Source organism: Dreissena polymorpha, chromosome 15 (assembly GCF_020536995.1).
Source record: "Dreissena polymorpha isolate Duluth1 chromosome 15, UMN_Dpol_1.0, whole genome shotgun sequence".
NCBI classification, from domain to species: domain Eukaryota; kingdom Metazoa; phylum Mollusca; class Bivalvia; order Myida; family Dreissenidae; genus Dreissena; species Dreissena polymorpha.
Window position 1 is genome coordinate 60,495,775 of NC_068369.1, and position 20,489 is coordinate 60,516,263.

Below are 20,489 nucleotides of genomic sequence, written 5' to 3' on the forward strand. Positions count from 1 at the left end.
ATGGTATTAAATTACTGAGGGTGTATATCCCAATATTACACCGTCAGTTACTAACGGTGTAACGATTATATCTCAACCGATTACTCGATTACTTGGGTAGTATGGAAATTACTCGGGTGTATGGAAAAAAACTAATGGGCACGTGATCGCTCTAAGCCAATCGGATTAGGTACTTTGTGTAAAGTGTGTAGGAGGTGAGATATATTTCAACACATTACAACTTCAGTTTGAATTGTTGGAAAAGTAAACAGTTTTACTAAAATTTGAAGTACAAATCAGTAAGCTTTTGAGCATTTTCACAACGGCATTCAAAAAATGTAATCTGGTATTAGCCGAGCCAATGTGGAATATAAGTGATTGGTCAAATGTCATATTAACCAAGCTTGCAGTGAATTTAGATTTGTCAAATCATGTATTTGGCGTGGCTTTCTGTATTGGCAGTGTTTTTCCGGTATTGGTCAAGTTATGAGAGTTATTGCGAGGCTCACGCTGCATATGGCGAGATAAGTAACCAGAATCATTAAGTCAATTACTAATTATTCATACAAACAGCATAGGGGTGGAGGGCTAGACCAAGCATAAAGCCTTCAGTTTTCACTTCCAAGAGAAACAAAGTCTTTACTTCATTTTAAAGTCAATACATGAATAACTAGAATGAAAATATTTTTCTCATAAAAATCAAATCCTAATATTTCTGCCACCAGGTGGTTTCTTAAGATAACAAAGTAGAGACAAGTCTGGGATGAAGGAACACTTTAGTGAGGTTGTTACTTTTAAAACACAGTGAATCAAAGTAAAAACTATTGTGCACCATTATGTACATGTGAACAGATTCTTATATGGAAATATATGTTGCTGCTTTTACAGCTCAGAAAATCTTTGCTCCACCGTAACTGACCTCTCAATGGTACTTTAATTTTATGACAATTAAATATGTTAATATATACTAAACTGTGTTATAAATTATAGGAAAGTACAATGTAACATTCAATGTTAGATATGTTTGAAATATTAATGAATGCAGCCTCAGGCATACAAAGAAATGTAGTTAATCTGATATACATAGAATAGATGATATTTGTTGATTGGGGTATATGAACAAATTTTATTTCGTAAGTGGTAACGAAAAAAAATATTTTCACAAGTGGCGTAGCAAAAAGTAAAAACATACTTTTATCATAACCACAAGTTGAATAAACATTCAATCCTAACTCGAAGAAACAAGAATATTATTTTCTGTTATTTTATGTTCTAGCACAATAAATAAACAACAATACTGGAGAAAAGCTAAGATATCTTATTTGTGTATAATATGATGTCATCAAAATGAGTATAAATTATTATTTATAATTATTTAAACATCATTTCAATAGTGAGGTGGGATTTTTTTTCAAAGATAAATGATACTTTAGTCAATAGTTTTCCTCCATGAATGGAAAATACATGTTTACTGATATTCCACCAGCATTTACAACTGTCTGAAAAAGTAAATGACAGAGGGATACTGTTGTCGGAGAAATGTTGCTTTTACTCTTAAATTTTTACTGTACCAGTAGATAAAATTACAAAAGCTTACCATATACCTTTCACTTAACTCAAATTTTCTTTTACGAATAAAATTCTACATTCTTCTGAAAAACATAATTATAATTAAAATAAAAGTTCACATGAATAGGATTTTGTTAATATGTATGAAAGTTAACTTTTGGCAAAACAAAGTGTTTAAAGTAAGTAGAGAAATATATTACAGTAAGTCAGTAAATCATATCGTCTGAAAATGCATCATGCTTGGTTGAAAAAACAACAACACAGCAACACTGCATTGACTAAACAAAAGGACAATATAGAAAATTGATGTGACATATTAATGATTAACTTGGGAAAAAAAGTACTTAATAGAATGGTAGCATTCACCTATACCTTTAATGTACATGTATTGTGTTTTATAAACACTTGGCAATATGCTGATATGCTTCATTTATAATGTATTGCATATTTTCGAAGTGTTATCAATATTTTTTCCACAATACTTTTGTTTGAGCCTATGAAAAGTGATTCATTAACGCACTTATCTCCTAGCTGAAGTTTTAATAAATAAAGAAAATTTTGTGCATGAGTAATATGTCTGGTGTTATACAACTTCCAAGTAAATTATTTGTTATACTATACAAAACATCTCATTATTGTTGGCAAGAAAATGCTTTTAAAGTAAGTTACAATAAATAACACTGAGCATACGAAAAGAGAGTAAATACTGTAAGAAAGTATAACAAGAGCACCCCCTTGCAGGTGCAGACCGCTCATCTATTTTCTTTTTGAAGGTGAAGGGACTCTCAATTTAAATCACAAAGGAGGGAGAGGTGGAGTGAAGAGGGGTGTATAGTGTGGGGGTGTGGACATTTATTACATTATCTTCCAAAAATGCAGGGGGGGGGGGTGGGTGGGGGGAAAGATGCAACTTGGTCTTTTACTGTCCACTTTGTGATAGTTTGCGGGTGTTCCAAGTATGAAAGAAATATCTATGATACGGTAAAGGGTTAAGGATTAAGTGGACCAAAACACAAAACTTAACCAAATTTTCAATTTTTTAAGTATAAAGGGCCCATAATTCCGTCCAAATGCCAGTCAGAGTTACATAACTTTGCCTGCACAGTCCCCTTATGATAGTTAATAAGTGTTGCAAGTATTAAAGCAATAGCTTTAATACTGTAGGAATAAAGTGGACCTAAACACACAACTTAACCAAATTTTCAATTTTCTAAGTATAAAAAGGGCACATAATTCTGTCAAAATGCCAGTCAGAGTTACATAACTTTGCCTGCACAGTCCCCTTATGATAGTTAGTAAGTGTTGCAAGTATGAAAGTAATAGCTTTGATACTTAAGGAATAAAATGGACCTAAACACAAAACTTAACCAAAATTTTCAATTTTCTAAGTATAAAAAGGGCACATAATTCTGTCAAAATGCATGCCAGAGTTATCTAACTTTGCCTGCCCAGTCCCCTCATGATAGTTAGTAAGTTGACCAAGTTTGAATGCAATAGCATTGATACTTTCTGAGAAAAGTGGACCTAAACGCAAAACTTAACCGGACGCCGACGCCAAGGTGATGACAATAGCTCATAATTTTTTTTCAAAAAATAGATGAGCTAAAAACTACACAGACAATGGACTCAAACTAAAGACAAACTCTATGCATAACTTAGGGCAGATACTACACACTAGTGAAGCACGATGCGACAGGTGTGTACAACATTGAGGGGTCAGTACCTGGGGAGTAGGGCGCACAAGCCCTGTCTGATCAAGGGTCCCGTCGTCCCCTTCAACTTCAGAGTTCAAAAGGTCACCGCTGTTCACTGACAGCTGAACATAAGCGACAAGGGAATAAATAAATGAAAGTATCATTATCTCTGTGTTTTCATACCACTATATATATATACATATATACCTGTATATTATATATACTATGAAGATTAAGTGCAACTATTGCATTCGACTCTAATTTTGAATCAAATACAACAGTTCCACTATCAACCTTCAACATTTCGAAACTTTAGATATGATTTTCAAAAGCTGAGCTGCAGATGCTAGTATTCCAAGATTGTATGTGGTTAAGATCACTTCTCGTTCATCTACATGTATTTGAAAAGAAGGACTGAAACCAAATATTGAAATGGTGAATAAATTGTTTACCCAACTTAATTACATAAAAATGTAATTGTCCTTTATCCCAAACCTCTTTTCTGCAGAAGATATGTAAATATTAACAAACACATCAGCTCAGCTACTGCAAATCATGTCTCTAACTTAGGATCACAGTCTGCAACTTTCAAGCAATAACCATACTGACAATCTATGAGTATCAATATGAAGTCAAAAGTCACTGAGCCAGCTAAGCCCCCACCCACGTTCACTACCATGCCAGCAAATAGCATTTATTACCTATAGAAAAATAGCCACAAGAAAAGCAGTATACAGACAAGTACCATAACAATTCTGATTTTAAAGACATCCTCATATAAATCATAAATGCCTTCAATAACCATCATTTGGTAGCACACATTTTTTGTGTGTGGATGATTGTTTGGTGCATAGCTTGAATGCTGAAAGCCACAGACTGAGCGCCTAGTTTTGCACAAGCGACCCGAAACACCTGCTTAGCTAATAAGCCTTTCTGTGTTGAACAAAATCACCTTTTCTTCATAGCCATCATCATCACCTGGGTAAGCTGTCTCGCTATCAACATGGTGAACCACTTCCAGTAATTCATCATCTTGTGACATATCTCCATTTAGCAATGTGTACTGGTGGGGCTAGATGACAGGTTTCAACAGTTACTACATTTATCACGACAACAATTACAGATTACAGACATCTACAAACAAGCTTTATGAATCAAATTTAAATATCATGCAAGACAAAAACTGGATATTGTCTGGTATTTATCTTCATATGATTGAACTTAAGGGCTAGGTTATTTGTTAGCAGAAAAGATATGAGGATATAAATTTATCGTTATCAATAAAACAGAATTTGAAAATGATAAATATTTATATTTTATTACAATCATATTATTTGTGTAGCATACACAGAAAAGTCAACGCACATTGAATCATTGAACATAATCCAAACAAGAGGGCCATAATGTGCTCAATGACTTCACAGACACCAATTGTTGAAGACACGACCTGGAGATCAAGTTTTTTACCTTACTTGATCTAGATTCACACATGGCCTTCATATTGTCAAAATAAACATTCTTACTACGTTTCATCAAGACAGAATAATAAATGTGGCCTTTAAAAAGGTAACAAGGTTTTTCCAAGATTTGACCAGGTGACCTAATTTCTGGATACACATGACACAGATTCATCAAGAATGAGTCATAAATGTGGCCTCTAGAGTGGGAAACAAGGTTTTATAAGAGCAGATCTGGTACCACGTTTCTGGACCCATGTGACCCATATTAAAACTTGGCCTAAACATTCACCAGATAAACATTCTGAATAAGTAAAGATTGAGTCATGAATGTGACCTCTAGATTATGAAGTTTTGTTTGTAAAATGATCTGGTGACAGGGTTTCTAGATGCACATAATCCAGATTTGTTATTGGCCAAAGGTCGCCGTGGTGAAATGGTTATGGTGTCAGCCTAGCGACCGAGAGGTCACGGGTTTGATCCCCACTGTGGGAGCATTCTTTTTATCTCCCTCTAAGACACCAAGTCCTGGTTCTAAGCCCAGGAAACAGACTCTACAGCATTTAAATAAGCCTAAGGCTTTAAGTGCAATTGAGCTAAAATAAATAGGTTTAACCTAAATGGGCTATATATTGTCCAGATAAACAATCTGACTAAGTATTATCAATATTGGGTCATAAATGTGGCCTCTAAAGTGGTAACAAGGTTTTAATCACAATCCTACTTTCTAGATCAGATAAACATCCTGATCAAGTTTCATCAAGATTGAGTAATACAATTTAATGTGGCCTCTGGATTGGTAACAGGTTTCTCTAATATTTGACCTGGTGATCTAGTTTTCTTACAATCATGACCCAAAGTAAAGCTAAAAATAAACATTCTCAGTTTCATCAAGACTGAGTCAAACATGTGGACTCAAGAGTGGTCACAAGGTCTTTCTAAGAAGCGGTCTAGTGATTTAGGTTTTTAGGCACATGTGATACAGATTCGAATTCGAAGTTTCATAATGGTTGGATGAAATTTTTTCCTCCAGGGTGGCAATTAGCTAATAGTTTCCAGCACACACTGGTTAACGCACACCACACAACAATGGATGCCGGACATAGGGTGATGACAATGCCTTACCTTAAGCACTTCGTGCTCAGGTGAGCTACAAAAATCTCAAAGAGGATGTTCAAATGGAATTAAATTTAATTTATGCAGCTCTCAACAATTATATTCTCCTGCAAACAATACCTGAAATATGCTGGTAACAATACTCAACAAGTGGTTGAGAAAAATCACTATTTTATTCAGATATAGAAAATGCATATCTTCATGCTGAAAGTACCCAGTTGACTACCAATTAAACAGAATAAAAATAAATATAATACCACGCAAATATTCATACATTTAAATACAACCCAGAGCATAAAAGAACTACATGTTTTTGAAACTGTATTTTCAATACACCCCAATAGAGACAAATTACTTCTTACAACACAAAATTGTGTCCCACAACACCAATGAATATAGAATCATTTTCCTCTCACCTTTCCTTCGAGATGTTGTTTCCGCAACATGTAAGGTTTCACAAGTAGCATCCAGGGCACACAGAGCACAGCTACAACCACCAGCGTGATCTGGAACCCTTTCTGTGAGAAGCAGAGAACAACAAACATTAACCCTTTACCACTCTGATACACACTTTGATGCATTTCAAGTCCCTTACAAAATCAAATAAAATTTCTTCTTACTAGATTAGAGATTTTAAGCCTTCATTTTAAATTCTAAGATACTGATAAGCAGCAAACGGCATACAACCTGAACAGTCTGCGAGTCACTTGACGGCTGTTCAGGCTTAATGCTGGTTGCATATAGCCATTTTCACTTTACTTCTGAGCTGGAAAGGGTTTTAAGGGAAAGAAACCTCAAATGAACTATGCATGTTAAGGATCAAATAAATATTTGTTGAAGATGGTGGGAATTAAACTTAATTAAATATTTCCTTACAGATTAAGGCACTATTAAAAGCAACAGATATGAGGAGAAACCCTAAGTGAGATATATTCCTCAACAATGGAGAGTAAAAGCGTGAATGTTGGCAATAAGGGGCACGGTGCAGCAACTTTCTACAGCCTGAATATTTACCTACACTGACAAGCCCAAAAGGCCAGCAGAATGAAAATAGGCAATAAGTGACAAGTGCCTTTCCATTTCGGGCCTAATATTCCCATTTATGGGTTGTGTGGTGGGGTGGGGTTGGGGGGTTGTGAGGGACCATTAATGACTGGCATGTCATGCCCTCCTATTTCCCCATGAACATTTCCCTAACCAGGCAGAAAGGAACCTTAGAGTGGCTTGGGGCAGCTCCCTAGCGTTTGAGCCTGACTATTCCCCTATAGAGTGTGAGAGACGTGCATACCTGTCCAGCGTACCAGCAGGTGGTGGGCTTACAAGGGTCCTCATATTGAAACAGGAACATGCTTATCAGACCTGAAACACACAACATCAACTTCATATATAACTTTAATCTGAAACTTTTTCCTCTGTGATTTTTAGTCTAAAAACAACTTACTTAAAAAAATCATCAAAATTGAGGAGTTTGATAAAAGGTTAAATGAATGAAAAAAGTAAGTTCAACGTTAAAATCCAAAACAAAATGATAAGCAAAATAAAAATATTTATGCTAACATACTAGTAATCAACCGTTAAAATGATGCATTATAAACTGTTTCATATACTAAAAGCTGTCCCAAAACAGCATGCTCAACTTTTCCTCGGCTTGGATAGGTTAAGGTTCATTATTTTACACTGATCTTAAATAATGACCATAAGAAATGATTTCATTGAAAATTCAAGGAGTGTCAGAACATTTTAACTCTAACCTTCGTTTTATAAGAACAATAAAAGGGATAATTTTGCTAAATGATGGGTAATTGGTAAAGATTAGTGACCAATTTATTTAAAATTGATAAATGACTTATAATTTTAATGCAACTTTTTGTTAATGTTGAGTTTGATACCTTCATCAATCCCGGAGGATCCTGGGCGATCCCGGCGTTTAGTTTAAAGTGCATTTTTTATCGAGAAAACACGTCACTTCGAGGAAACCAATCAAAAAACATATCTAGCGGAATTCCGCTTTAAAATAGGTACTGATGTGTTTTCTCTATAAAAATACGTTCCAAATCTATTTTGAGATATGATCGGTTAAAAAGCGTTTGTTGTCTCCGACTTCACTCTGGGATTTAATTGCCATCTGATCGTACTGTATTAAATTTTTACATCTTTGAAAAGCTTATTTAAAATTCAATTTATTGAAATAGAACACATAATCACCCCCCCCCCCCAGAATACACACGACCGGTCGGGCATGTTCCTGGGACATTGGCTAGCCCGGACGTAGGTACAGGCAGTGAATGTCGTTCGGACGTGCCTTAGTGCATTTTCCTTGCAAAAATAGCTTAGAACAAATTAGGTTTTTATCAAGGCCTACCAATGAGAAGATTAGGGGCCTTTCCGGTGTCTGCGGGGCCAAACTTGAGCCACTTCACAAATATCAGGAGGATCAGGTAGCCAAATATGGAGCACATGAAGATCAGCTGAGGGATGAACTCAAAGTAGACGTTCAGGGGCTTGTTGAAGAACCTGTAAAACAAATGGAGCAGCGTGCGGGGAAATCTGGGTTAAAGTCATATGGGTAAAGTGTCATGCCAGCACAGGCTTATCAGGGACAACACTTTCTGCACTTGAATTTAGAAAAGAACTAATTTATATGAAAATTTCAATACAAGTGTCGTCTCTGATTAGCATGTGCAGACTGCAATGGCTAATCTAAGATCAGGGGTGTGATTGAGGCAAAGTCAGAGGGGAGAAAAATTCTGTCTACTGATTTTGACTACGCAAAATGGGTTCTTCTTGTGTTAATGATGTATTAAACTGAGTTAAATAATATATTTAATTTGTTTACCTTTCAATATCTTGCATTTCACATCTTCAGTTCAATGCTATTTCAGTTAACTGAAGAGTGTGACAAACATAATTAAGCAGAATATGCATATGAATCTGATTATACACAGATCCACTAACATATAAATCAAATCATGTTTGTCAATTTACATGTTTGAACGATACTGTTCTAAATTGTTTGACTTCGCGAGTAGACTGAACTCCATTTTGCTAACACTGGTTTCCGTGACACAAATTAACTGTGTACATTTCTAAACAAAATATGTGTTGCTTGTATCTAAAACGTAGTCTTTTTCGTTGACAAACACATTTCATTATTCCTATCAAACAATATGATGTCAGTCGTTAATTCCATTGCTAATTGTCATTTCAATAATCTTAATTTTCACTTCACAATGGCGCCATTTGCAAACGAATCAGCTTAGAAATACCAAACACATTTTAAGAAACCAATATTAATTGGAAGATTGGGAAACGACAGCCAATTATATCGCTCGTTTTAAAAATGCTTAGGCAGAATCTACCAGTGTAAAATGCGGAGAGATTTCGCGAGCCGCGGATATTTCGGGCCGCTTATGAAATACGTCTGTGGAATCGGTGGTACCCTCTCCCCCCCACATTTTTTAAACAAATTTATGCGAATCTCAGAAAAGACCCCCGGGACAACCCGATTCGCGGAAACCGCAGAAAAATCACACCCCTGGAGATAACACTTAACGCTTTTATGGAATTGTTCATTTAAAAGAGGTCTCTTCTAAACAAAAAAGCAGTAAACGTTGAAAGTTTTGTCAGTTATTTGCTTATGCCTCTCATAACAACCGTAAATGGATTGAATTTTTTTTTTGGTCTTTGACTAAAATAAACCTCAACCTATGATAAAAGAGGGTCATGAGGAACCAAAGTGCTAACCTGAGTGCTATCAATGACTAAAAAGTGTGAATATACTGATTATCACAGACAAATCAAACGTCTTCAGAAAGATTTGACATATGGTAGATATAAAGCAGCTTGGATTAGTTTTTCACTTTACTTTGTGATAAGTGAGTCCGTTTTTAAAATCAAAATTCAATTAGGGTTAACAAAAAACCTTAATAAAATCTGTGATGAAGCATCTTTAATTTAACTTGATATTTAAACAGATCAATACATGAACACAAGACCTTGTTAACTGTCAGATGGACAAGCAGTAAATTTCTAATCATAAATACAAATTACAAACATACACATCTTTGTTTTTTTGATTATTGTTAATAATTGTTGTTTTAATTCTACACTTAAATTTTACATTATCTCTTAATTTGTTTTATTTCTTTATTTACAGTGCCCTAAATTTAATCGAATTTCAATTGTCAATGAGGTCACAGTGGCATAGTGAATATGGTGTCCATCTAGCAACTGGGTTTCTTCTCACTGTGGGAGCAGTCTTTCTATCTCCTCCAAAGACACCAAGTACTGGTTCCATTCACAGGAAACGGACTCGAAAGCGTTTATATAAGCTTAAGGGTTTTGATAAAATTGAGCTTAAATTAATATACTTAAACTAAACTCAATTTCATATTATTAAATAAGACCATCTTAGTAAGGTTTATACAAATGCTCCAAGGCGACACATACCTGTGATTAAGAAGACTAAGTGAGAGCCCAAACAGCATGTGGCAAACACCGAATATCACGGAGATCTTCATCTTCAGAGAGTTGGTGATGGTAATCTTGTTGATAGCAAGCTGCCATACCTAAAGTTAGAGATCAACTAATAACCTAATTGTGATCTTGTTGAAAATCAGCTGCCATACTTAAAATTGGGAAACAACTTGTTACCCAAGTCAGCTTTCTCACAGAATTGTATGTTACCTCATTAAGTTATTCTTTAACATATTCTTTTCAAATGTAGTAATTTAAACATTACTTGTGTTACTAAATACAAAAGTATGTGCTTGCTATTTTTCAAATTACATCTTTAAATGATTTTATTTCAGAATATTACTGCGTTATGCAATGCTTTACATTCAATAATTGCTATTCAAGTTCTACCCAAATATAACTTTTCATGTACAATTTCATATTAAAATGCTCTAGATTTTTTAGCTGATTTTAGTGATAAACACTTACTGGATCAAGACCAAAAGGATACGGTCTTTCCACTGTGTTGTTGGCATTGATCTTGTAATTTTTCAGATCCATTGAAGAGGTATTGTATACACTGAAACAAAGTACAAGTATTTCAATAAAAGCCCGTCTCTAAGGTAACCTGGCTTAATGCATGTGGGTCAAGTATTGTCCTAGTATTGTACTACATCAGCCGATGTAGTTCCCAGGCTACTCTGGGCAGACACTCTCATCCTAGACTGAATTTTTTTTCAAAAGATTCTTTCTTAAAAGAGAAAATTACATCAAACAGAAAGTGTGGCCCTTATAAGCCTTTGCACAATGCCTGATGCACACACATTAAGCCTGGTTTCAATGCTTGATGCACATACATTAAGCCTGGTTTCAATGCTTGATGCACATACATTAAGCCTGGTTTCAATGCTTAATGCACATACATAAAGCCTGGTTTCAATGCTTGATGCACAAACATTAAGCCTGGTTTCAATGCTTGATGCACAAACATTAAGCCTGGTTTCAATGCTTGATGCACATACATTAAGCCTGGTTTCAATGCTTGATGCACATATATTAAGCCTGGTTTCAATGCTTGATGCACATACATTAAGCCTGGTTTCAATGCTTGATGCACATACATTAAGCCTGGTTTCAATGCTTGATGCACATACATTAAGCCTGGTTTCAATGCTTGATGCACATACATTAAGCCTGGTTTCAATGCTTGATGCACAAACATTAAGCCTGGTTTCAATGCTTGATGCACATTCATTAAGCCTGGTTTCAATGCTTGATGCACATACATTAAGCCTGGTTTCAATGCTTGATGCACAAACATTAAGCCTGGTTTCAACGCTTGATGCACAAACATTAAGCCTGGTTTCAATGCTTGATGCACAAACATTAAGCCTGGTTTCAATGCTTGATGCACATACATTAAGCCTGGTTTCAATGCTTGATGCACATACATTAAGCCTGGTTTCAATGCTTAATGCACATACATTAAGCCTGGTTTCAATGCTTGATGCACATACATTAAGCCTGGTTTCAATGCTTGATGCACATACATTAAGCCTGGTTTCAATGCTTGATGCACATACATTAAACCTGGTTTCAATGCCTGATGCACATACATTAAGCCTGGTTTCAATGCTTGATGCACATACATTAAGCCTGGTTTCAATGCTTGATGCACATACATTAAGCCTGGTTTCAATGCTTGATGCACATACATTAAGCCTGGTTTCAATGCTTGAAGCGCATACATTAAGCCTGGTTTCAATGCTTGATGCACATACATTAAGCCTGGTTTCCCCAGAGATTTCTTATTTCTGTATCAATACCAATACATTTGATGCTAAGTTATTTATTAAAAGGAGGAAAACATACAAGATAATTGTTGAACTTTGATAAATACCTACCTATTAATGAAAACAATGAAAATTGAGTGGATATAAAATATTTTAATGATAAAATTCAAAGCAAAATTGCTTTCGTCTTTTTTTCAGCAAAAAGACCTGTTATGGTCAAAAATTTACCTTTAATGTTATGTAAAACAATAATAGACCAATGATACTATATATATTCATTTAAATTTTTAAGGTTTTCAAACATGAAAGTTATTAGGATATAACATATATATTGGAGATCACTTGCTAGGGAATCTACATGTACCAGGAAGTTATTGGTACCTTAACCATTACTTTCTTCATTATGTACACTGTTATCAACAAATTTACCTTGGATCAGGTTTCCATGCACTTCCAAATATGTTTAGCGACTTAGAGAAGATGTCATTGTAGATGAGGCCAGTGTAGATAGAGAATGCCCCCATAAGCAGAATAATGTAGCGGCCATTGAAAAACATTCCAAAGATCTGAAACATGCAAGTGTCATAGGTGATTAAGACAACACTGAAATCTTTAGCTATAAAAACAAGTATAAGCCTGATTGAAGTATTTCGCGCGACACACTGTCTAATGATGGTGAATAAATGTGCCAAATGATTTTAAAATCTCACAATGAATGGCAAATTTATGGCCCGGACAAGCTTGTTCCGCCGGCCCGCTCGCCGACATTAGCCAATCTAATAACCAGTTTTTTCCTTCGGAAAACCTGGCCAAAAAGACTATTTCTGCAACATGAAGTCGCGGATTTATGTTTCGGAAAAAATGAGGCATTTGCATCCATCCTTTACAAATATGTTTGTGCTTTATGCATGGATCATTCAATTCACCAAATCAACCAATATTAACGACTCACAAATTATAACGATTTTACTTATAATCTCAGTCTCATACTTAACATTTTAGACTACATTTATATTATGTGTACCTCATCTGCAGACATTTTTGGTGCCAGTCTTTTCTCCATGATGACGAGGTAGAGAGCAAAGAGAAGCATGATAACCCCATGCCCTGCATCACCGAACATGATTGCAAACAGGAACGGGAATGATATGATAGTCCATGGGGCTGAAATCATAACCAACAATCTCACCGAACATGATTGCAAACAGGAACGGGAATGATATGATAGTCCATGGGGCTGAAATCACAACAAACAATCTCACCGAACATGATTGCAAACAGGTACAGGAATGATATGATAGTCCATGGGGCTGAAATCATAACCAACAATCTTTTAAATGAAACTGATTTTTTTTTCATTCTGTTTTACAATGAAACTGTTATTTTTTTACCTGATGGGGGAAAGATGGTGGGGCCCTTAAGATGTGGAAATTTGTGGCAAAATAGGAAATATTTATTTAGAAAGCATAATTTCATGTTTATATTCTATTACAAATGTAGTGTAATAAAACATTCATCAAAAGCTTTGCTACAAATGCTTAAATAGATAACTATCAAACACGATTTGATAAAAATATTTTGGAATATTTACAGAAGTGTCTCTAACATAGTAAATTTCTGTCCAAAGTTAGTCTTTTATCAAAACAGAGATTTGATTAAGAAGGGAATTTTTAATTTACACTAGGGGAAATATCTATATTATATCTCTTTCTTGCAGCTGAAAGGGGCTGAATTTTGGCAAAAAAACTTCCAGATACTTAAACCATATATCCTCATTCTGAAATATTGGTTTTTATTATATACCTGTTTAATGCTTTTAACAAAATACAGGTTGTATCAATCGTTGAAATAAAAAATCCCATATTACACTACTCGCTGTTTCCAATTCCGTATAACCATACTAGCCGGACTACTTCGACCCATTTAATGACGTCACATTACATGCACCGAAAATAGAAATATTTTATATTACGAAATATATTAAGTAGTACATCGTATGACGTCATTTCTACCACAAAACACAATAGTTTTATGTAAACTCTTTAAGGACATGTCGGACGTTGTGTTTTTTAACAGTTAACTATGTGTTAAAAACGTATTTTGGAGTGTGTGTTTATCATGCATAAATGTATATTTCGATAGGAATACAATAAAATAGTGTGGTTTTAACTAAGTTTCGATAAAGACATGGAAGATAGAAGTGGAAGTGCATATCGTTTAAACGTTTTTGTTATAAACATCAGATTAAAGTTGTCAACTTAATTGTTATAAAAATTGGATTAACGATGACATTAAGGTAAGCGTGTCGGAAACCTGTGTTTTCCCGGTTCGAATGTTTACACGTTAATTTACATAAACTGTATTCATATGCGTCTTAAATAAACTATGGCGTACCGTTTTAGTCATTGTTTTGTCAGTTTTGTTAAAGTAAAAAATACATTTGTTAACTGTTTTCGTTAGTTGTTGTATATAATAAAAGGAATATTACGCTAGTCAATTGTTCCAAGAGTATGTATCACTCTCGTGGCTTGTGCTATTTCGCATCACACTCTAGAGACCGCCTCTCGTGTGATACGTCATCACACAAGCCACTCGAGTGATACAAAGTCTTGGAACAATTGACTAGCGTAATATTCCGTATTTAACTTTTTATCAATATTTGGTCATAAACCGATACATATGTGTGACCTGAAGCAACAAATCAAAGATCTTAACTCAGTTGAAATCAATACTGCACTAAAAGGGTTAAGTCATTTCCCAAAAGTACCATTAATATCAATCTAATTTGCTATAAAAGACTTGAGGCTTTGTGAAATAAGCATCCTCTATGAGACCATGATGTTATTTGTATCCTCAAATTACCTTGAGTCGAGCAATTAAGGAAACAACTAAAATAATTTCTGAATTAATTCAAACAATGCCGCAATAAACGATGTACCTAAAAAGATTGATTTCATTCCCGTTACATCCATGTCAAAATTGTTTATTTACAGCATGTTTTACCATGCAAAGCCGTTAGTTCCATACACACCCGCAATGACATACACTACGCGGGTTGTTTACCTTGAGTCAAGAGGTCACATCCGAAAAGCGAGAGTACTCCATTGCAATAGGAATGAGGTCAACAAAACTTTGAAAATTTTGATTCACTGAACCAATTTATAGAAACTGAAAGATTAATTAATTTTTTTTTATAACTTCTATTCACCATTTAACAAGTTTTTGTGTTATCGGTTGAATTTCTTTTGAGCAACATTGACACGAAAAAGTGCTCCAGAAGTGAAAAATAAAACACCGCTCGTAATTTGTTCATTTTTTTTTCCGTCATATATGTAACTATTAAAAGATTTGATAAAATTATCATCCAATCGGGACAGGGTATACTCGCTGAACATGTGGATATCGGCATTTCACCTATTTTCGCGATGTGAGCGTAATATTGTTCCATGCAACATTTTCTGGGAATCGTGAAAAAGTAAAAGAATTTTCATTAAAATAAATCAAATAAAAAGTATTATTTACACTAGCACAGTGGTCTGCAATTTATCTGCAAGTTCAATGAAGAGTACAAAAAAAACGCACAGAATATGCACGGAATATGCATACATTTGGATGATTTCAGTTGAAGTAAGATTTTTAAATGCAATTAAACTGCTTTGTTCCTTAATTTAGTCATTTTTGTAATTATTTTCAAGCGTAGTAATGTTAGTAAAACAAAATACTCGGAGCGCATGCGTGTGATGTCATCACGAGAGCTGCGTTCTTAATGTAAACAAAGTGATCGAAATTAGGTCATGCTCGAAATAAGGGAATCGTACGATATCACAAAAACAACTAATCTATCTTTTATTTGAGCATGTTACAAGAGACTTTTTATTTTAGTTTAAAGGGCCTGTTGTACATGTTCAGACCTTACCTGGGTTGACCTCCCTGTAACTTGCGACCCCATAGGCATCCACAATGTTCTGGAACACAACGGTGAACTTGTTCAGTCTGTGGTAGGTGGGTGGCTCCTGGCGGGTACTCATACGGTTCAGGATGGATGGTACTGAACTCCCGCTTCTCTCCTGAGCAGGGATACATAGGCCATCAATATATATAAAGACAAACATTATTAAGAGAAGATTATATGACACTTATATTTATTTTCATTAATTTGAAACATAAAAAAAAATATAACACTATTTTTACCCTTTTTTTTTATTACGTAAGACAAACATAAACCTTATGCATAGATGAAAAAAAAAAGTTTAACATAAAGCCATCCTATTATTACAAGAATCCTCTGTTGTTGTTTTTAAATATCACAGATAGCCCTTTAAAAAAGGTGACAAATTAAGACACTGGTATTTTAAATTCATATACTGATCTCCTCTACCTTGTTGACCAGGCAACAGAAATAATGTAACACATATTTAGAAGATTGCACACCCAGATTTAAAGAATTCCATATCAAGGATTGATTAGAACCTTGTTCTTGCAAAACTGGGCTTAAAGTATGTGCATAAAGTTTGTTCCCATATAAACCTGTACAGTTCAAACAAGCTAACAAGGGACAACTCTTTCAGCTTTTGAAAATGAAAATCCAGTAAAGGCGAAAATTGTTGAAGTCTAATCTATTTCAACATTTTAAGCACATGAATTAAGCCCATTTTCTCCAGAGCACTACTCGTTAGACCCCTGTACTCACATTTCCCCTTTTGAGTGCTTGCTGTATGCGGTCAAGGTCGGCAACTGGGCACCAGCACTCGGAAATAAGACACTTCTGCGTGACATCCAGGTTGAACATGTTTAGCGTGTGGTAGATAGCTTTGATTTTGCGCACCTTGATGAACCACACCTTGATGTTCTTGGCCGCCGCAACTAACAGTCGGTGTCGGTGATCCTGGGTTTGACCCAGCACCTGAAGTGGACAATATGAAATTGTGTTGTTTTTTCTCTTAAACCTTTCTCGATCAGATATGCATTTCAAAGCATTTGTAGTCCCTTAAAAAATTATATAAAATACTTTTCTTACTAGATTCAAGTTTTGAGAGCTTCATTCTGAACCCTAAGATACTGATGAGAAGCAAAAAGCATGAACCTGAACAGACTGCAAGTTAACTTACTCGCAGGCTGTTCTGGTTTTATGCTGGTTGCATATAGCCTTTTCACTTTTCTTCTGAGCAGAAATGGGTTAACACTTGGGGATTCAAAATCAGAAATTATATATTTCATTGTCCAACTAAAATTGTAGTGCAATGTGTTTCATTTATTTAGGCAAGACATAGAGAATATTTGTTGGATTCTGTGGATTATCGATTTTAATTCACAAGTGATCATAGAAAATATATATTTTCTATGATCACGAATGAATTAAAATCGCTTTTCCACTGAATCCAACAAATTTTCTTTTATTTTATGCTTTTTATCCACAGTTTATATAAATTGTTAAAGGGTTTAACAAAAGAATTTCGCTTGAATAATGACGTCATTTCGTCACAGTAAACAGTGAAAATTATTGATAATTTTCACTGATAATTTTCATTGTTTGAAACAGTGAAATTATCAGATTTAATTCCCTGATATTTCTCTATAAACCATCAAAAAGCATCAAATAAAAACTTTTAATAACATTAGTGAGTGAGGAGCAAGACAATCTACCAGGGCAGAGCTTGCGGGCTTTTTATTATATAACCTGTGGGAAATTGTAATGGTATGATTTATATATCACATTGAATTTCATTACCTGGGATGTTCATTATGTTAGATCATGACATAAATGACACAAGTAATTATACATTTTGGTGCATATTTGATGGTTTTAACTATTTCTCTGTAAAACTAAAGAGCACATAACATAATGATGCCATCATGGTGTCATATAATACAACATACATGTATAAACCAGTGAGTTACTGATTATTTTATTAAGTTCACTGGTATCACCAGTGTTCCTTACTACCAGTGAATATCAGATTATATTAAATGACTCTCCAGTCAATAATTACTCTAAGCATCAAGGCTTAATGCACGTGCTTAAAGTGTCGCCCCAGATCATGCTGTGCAGTCTGCACAGGCTAATCAGGAACAACACTTTCTGCTTTCATGGAATTCTAAGTTAAAAGGAAATATCCCCTTCCTATAATGTAATTAAAACAAGAGCTGTCATCATAGGATGACATATGCCCCCTAAAAACATTTTTTCGAAACCTAAACGCAGATTTTGATACCTAAACGCGGAGTTCAAGGTCAATGTCAAAGGGGTCAAAATTTGTGAGCGTACGGAAAGGCATTGTCCATATACACATCCATACCAAATATGAAGGTTACATCTGAAGTGACATTGAAGTTATTATCATTTTTTAAACCTAAAAGAAAAGTGTGACGGACAGACAGACAGGCAGACGGACAGACAGACGGACATGCGATCATTATATGCTCACCTTCGGGGCATAAAAAACAGTTTATATCCTTCCTATAATAAAATAAACAACTAGTTTATGCAGAAAATGTTTCCTCTGTATACTAAATAACCCCTTACAGTGTTAAGGTCCTCAATTCTCGTCATCACCCCAATGGACATCTCTCGTCTGTCTGACTGGGTCTCTGGGCAGGGGTACAGGGTGGCACGGAATCTGCATGTACAACAACAGGTATCACCAATCAGTCTTAACCCTTCCCCCATAAGAAGAGAAGTGAAAATGGCTTTTGTAACCAGCATAAAACCAGAACAGCCTGCGAGTAACTCGCAGTCTGTTCAGGTTGTATGCTGTTTGCTGCTCATCAGTATCTAAGAGTTAAAATTGAAGCTTTTTAAACATGAATCTAGTAAGAAAGATGTTTAATTAAATTAAACTTTCTAAGGGACCACACATGCCTCAAAATAAGTATCTGAGTGGTTGAGGGTTAACAGATTTGTTTGGAAATTAACATGATTAAACTCTTCCACAGGCAATGTGTCCTTTATGATATTCATCCACAGAGCTAGCCTCACACACACTTTATAGCTTTACATACTGTCTTGATCAACTTTTCCTTCACAAAAATAAATTTACATTTTTTTGGGGTTCTCTTTCATTGATACAAAAGGCTAATATATAATTATATAATAATCATCACAGTTTCATCCCTTATGATTGTTAAATATAGATCTGTTTACATCGCTTGATTGAAAATAAAATGTTTTCAAAGCTATGCTGACATGTTGTACACAAAATGGCATACACAGAAATTATAATTCACTTCCAAGTATTCTTAAATGTGAAAAGTAATTATAATGAAACACTTTTTTCCAATTCATTTAGAACTAGAGGACAGTAGCATACCCTTCACATATTTTTTTGACTCTTGACTTCAGCTGTTCTCCTTGGAAAAATATTATGAACACAGTTTTGTCCACACGATCACCCTGAAAATATTTAATTTACATCTTACAATAATTCTTACAAAAAATAGCTTCACCTTCTTTCACAAGAAAAAAACATCCATTAAATCATTTACAGATTGGAAACATGATAACCTTGCAAATGTTTGAGAAAAATCTAATTACAAATACATTGAAACAAGGGCTAAACATGCTTTCACTAAAAATGCTCTATTATTTGGGCTGCAACATACATTAAGCATTTTAAAATTTATAAATGAAACCAATTCAACAAGCTGGAAACATGATCTTAACTTCAATCTTCTTTCAAGAACTATGAACAAGATTCATGTCTTACAGTGATAGGGTCTTCCAATCGCGTGTCTATCTCTGCCTGTTTGAGGAACACATTCCCTCGACACACTCTCCACAGCATGCGCTCAAAGGCGGGGATTCTTTCCCGCAGTATCACCCCCGCAACAAACCTAAAAGGATAGAGTACAATTTACAGTGCTATAGAGAGGACAAGTCAGATAATGTGTCGCTATATTCTTCCTATATCAACTGATAATTTGTGTATAAACAAGCGTTTTGATATTGAAATAATCTGCTGGCCATTATCACTGTATGACACTTACACAGGACACAGTAGCCCTGCCCAGTGTTCACAAAGTTTTAATTGCCATTGAAAATCAATTTTACTTTAAAAAAAAAGTGACATTGATTTTAACTTTGCTTGAATTGTAAATTGTTTTAAATACACTGATTTAATATGACTTGTTAGCAAGGCGCCTTAAATTGTAACTTTTGCTTAAGTCAGTTTCTTGACATTGATTTCCATTTTTATAATGATATTTGTTTGTGAACACTTAAGTACAACAAGATGGGCCAAGATGGCCCTAGTTCCCTCACCTGAGACGAGTCGGTTCATTCAATCTTTACCAAACGTCAAACTTGACCTAGATAATGTCCAGACAAACATCCTGGTCAAATTTCATCTTTATTGAACCAAAACTCTGGCATATGTACATGTAGTGTTTTTGTTTTTGTAAGATTTGACCTGGTGACCTATATTTTGAGT

General features: G+C 34.9%; 1 protein-coding gene across 5 annotated transcripts in view; it reads right to left on the reverse strand.

Moving 5' to 3' along the window:
- Positions 1–20,489, reverse strand: part of LOC127860313 (V-type proton ATPase 116 kDa subunit a 1-like) — a 48,409-nt gene that overhangs the window by 3,944 nt on the left and 23,976 nt on the right. For 4 of the 5 annotated variants that reach the window (XM_052398319.1, XM_052398318.1, XM_052398317.1 and 1 more), the window contains 13 exons: positions 19,767–19,893; positions 19,371–19,453; positions 18,587–18,680; positions 16,754–16,966; positions 15,980–16,130; positions 13,088–13,227; positions 12,493–12,629; positions 10,760–10,850; positions 10,265–10,383; positions 8,178–8,329; positions 7,104–7,174; positions 6,232–6,333; positions 4,195–4,314 (listed from right to left, as the gene is read on the reverse strand). In XM_052398319.1, coding sequence (XP_052254279.1) covers positions 4,195–4,314; positions 6,232–6,333; positions 7,104–7,174; positions 8,178–8,329; positions 10,265–10,383; positions 10,760–10,850; positions 12,493–12,629; positions 13,088–13,227; positions 15,980–16,130; positions 16,754–16,966; positions 18,587–18,680; positions 19,371–19,453; positions 19,767–19,893 — 1,600 coding nt within the window. Of the gene's footprint in view, positions 1–3,271; positions 3,365–4,194; positions 4,315–6,231; positions 6,334–7,103; positions 7,175–8,177; positions 8,330–10,264; positions 10,384–10,759; positions 10,851–12,492; positions 12,630–13,087; positions 13,228–15,979; positions 16,131–16,753; positions 16,967–18,586; positions 18,681–19,370; positions 19,454–19,766; positions 19,894–20,489 lie in introns of all 5 variants that reach the window. The other variant, XM_052398315.1, reaches the window with a different exon arrangement.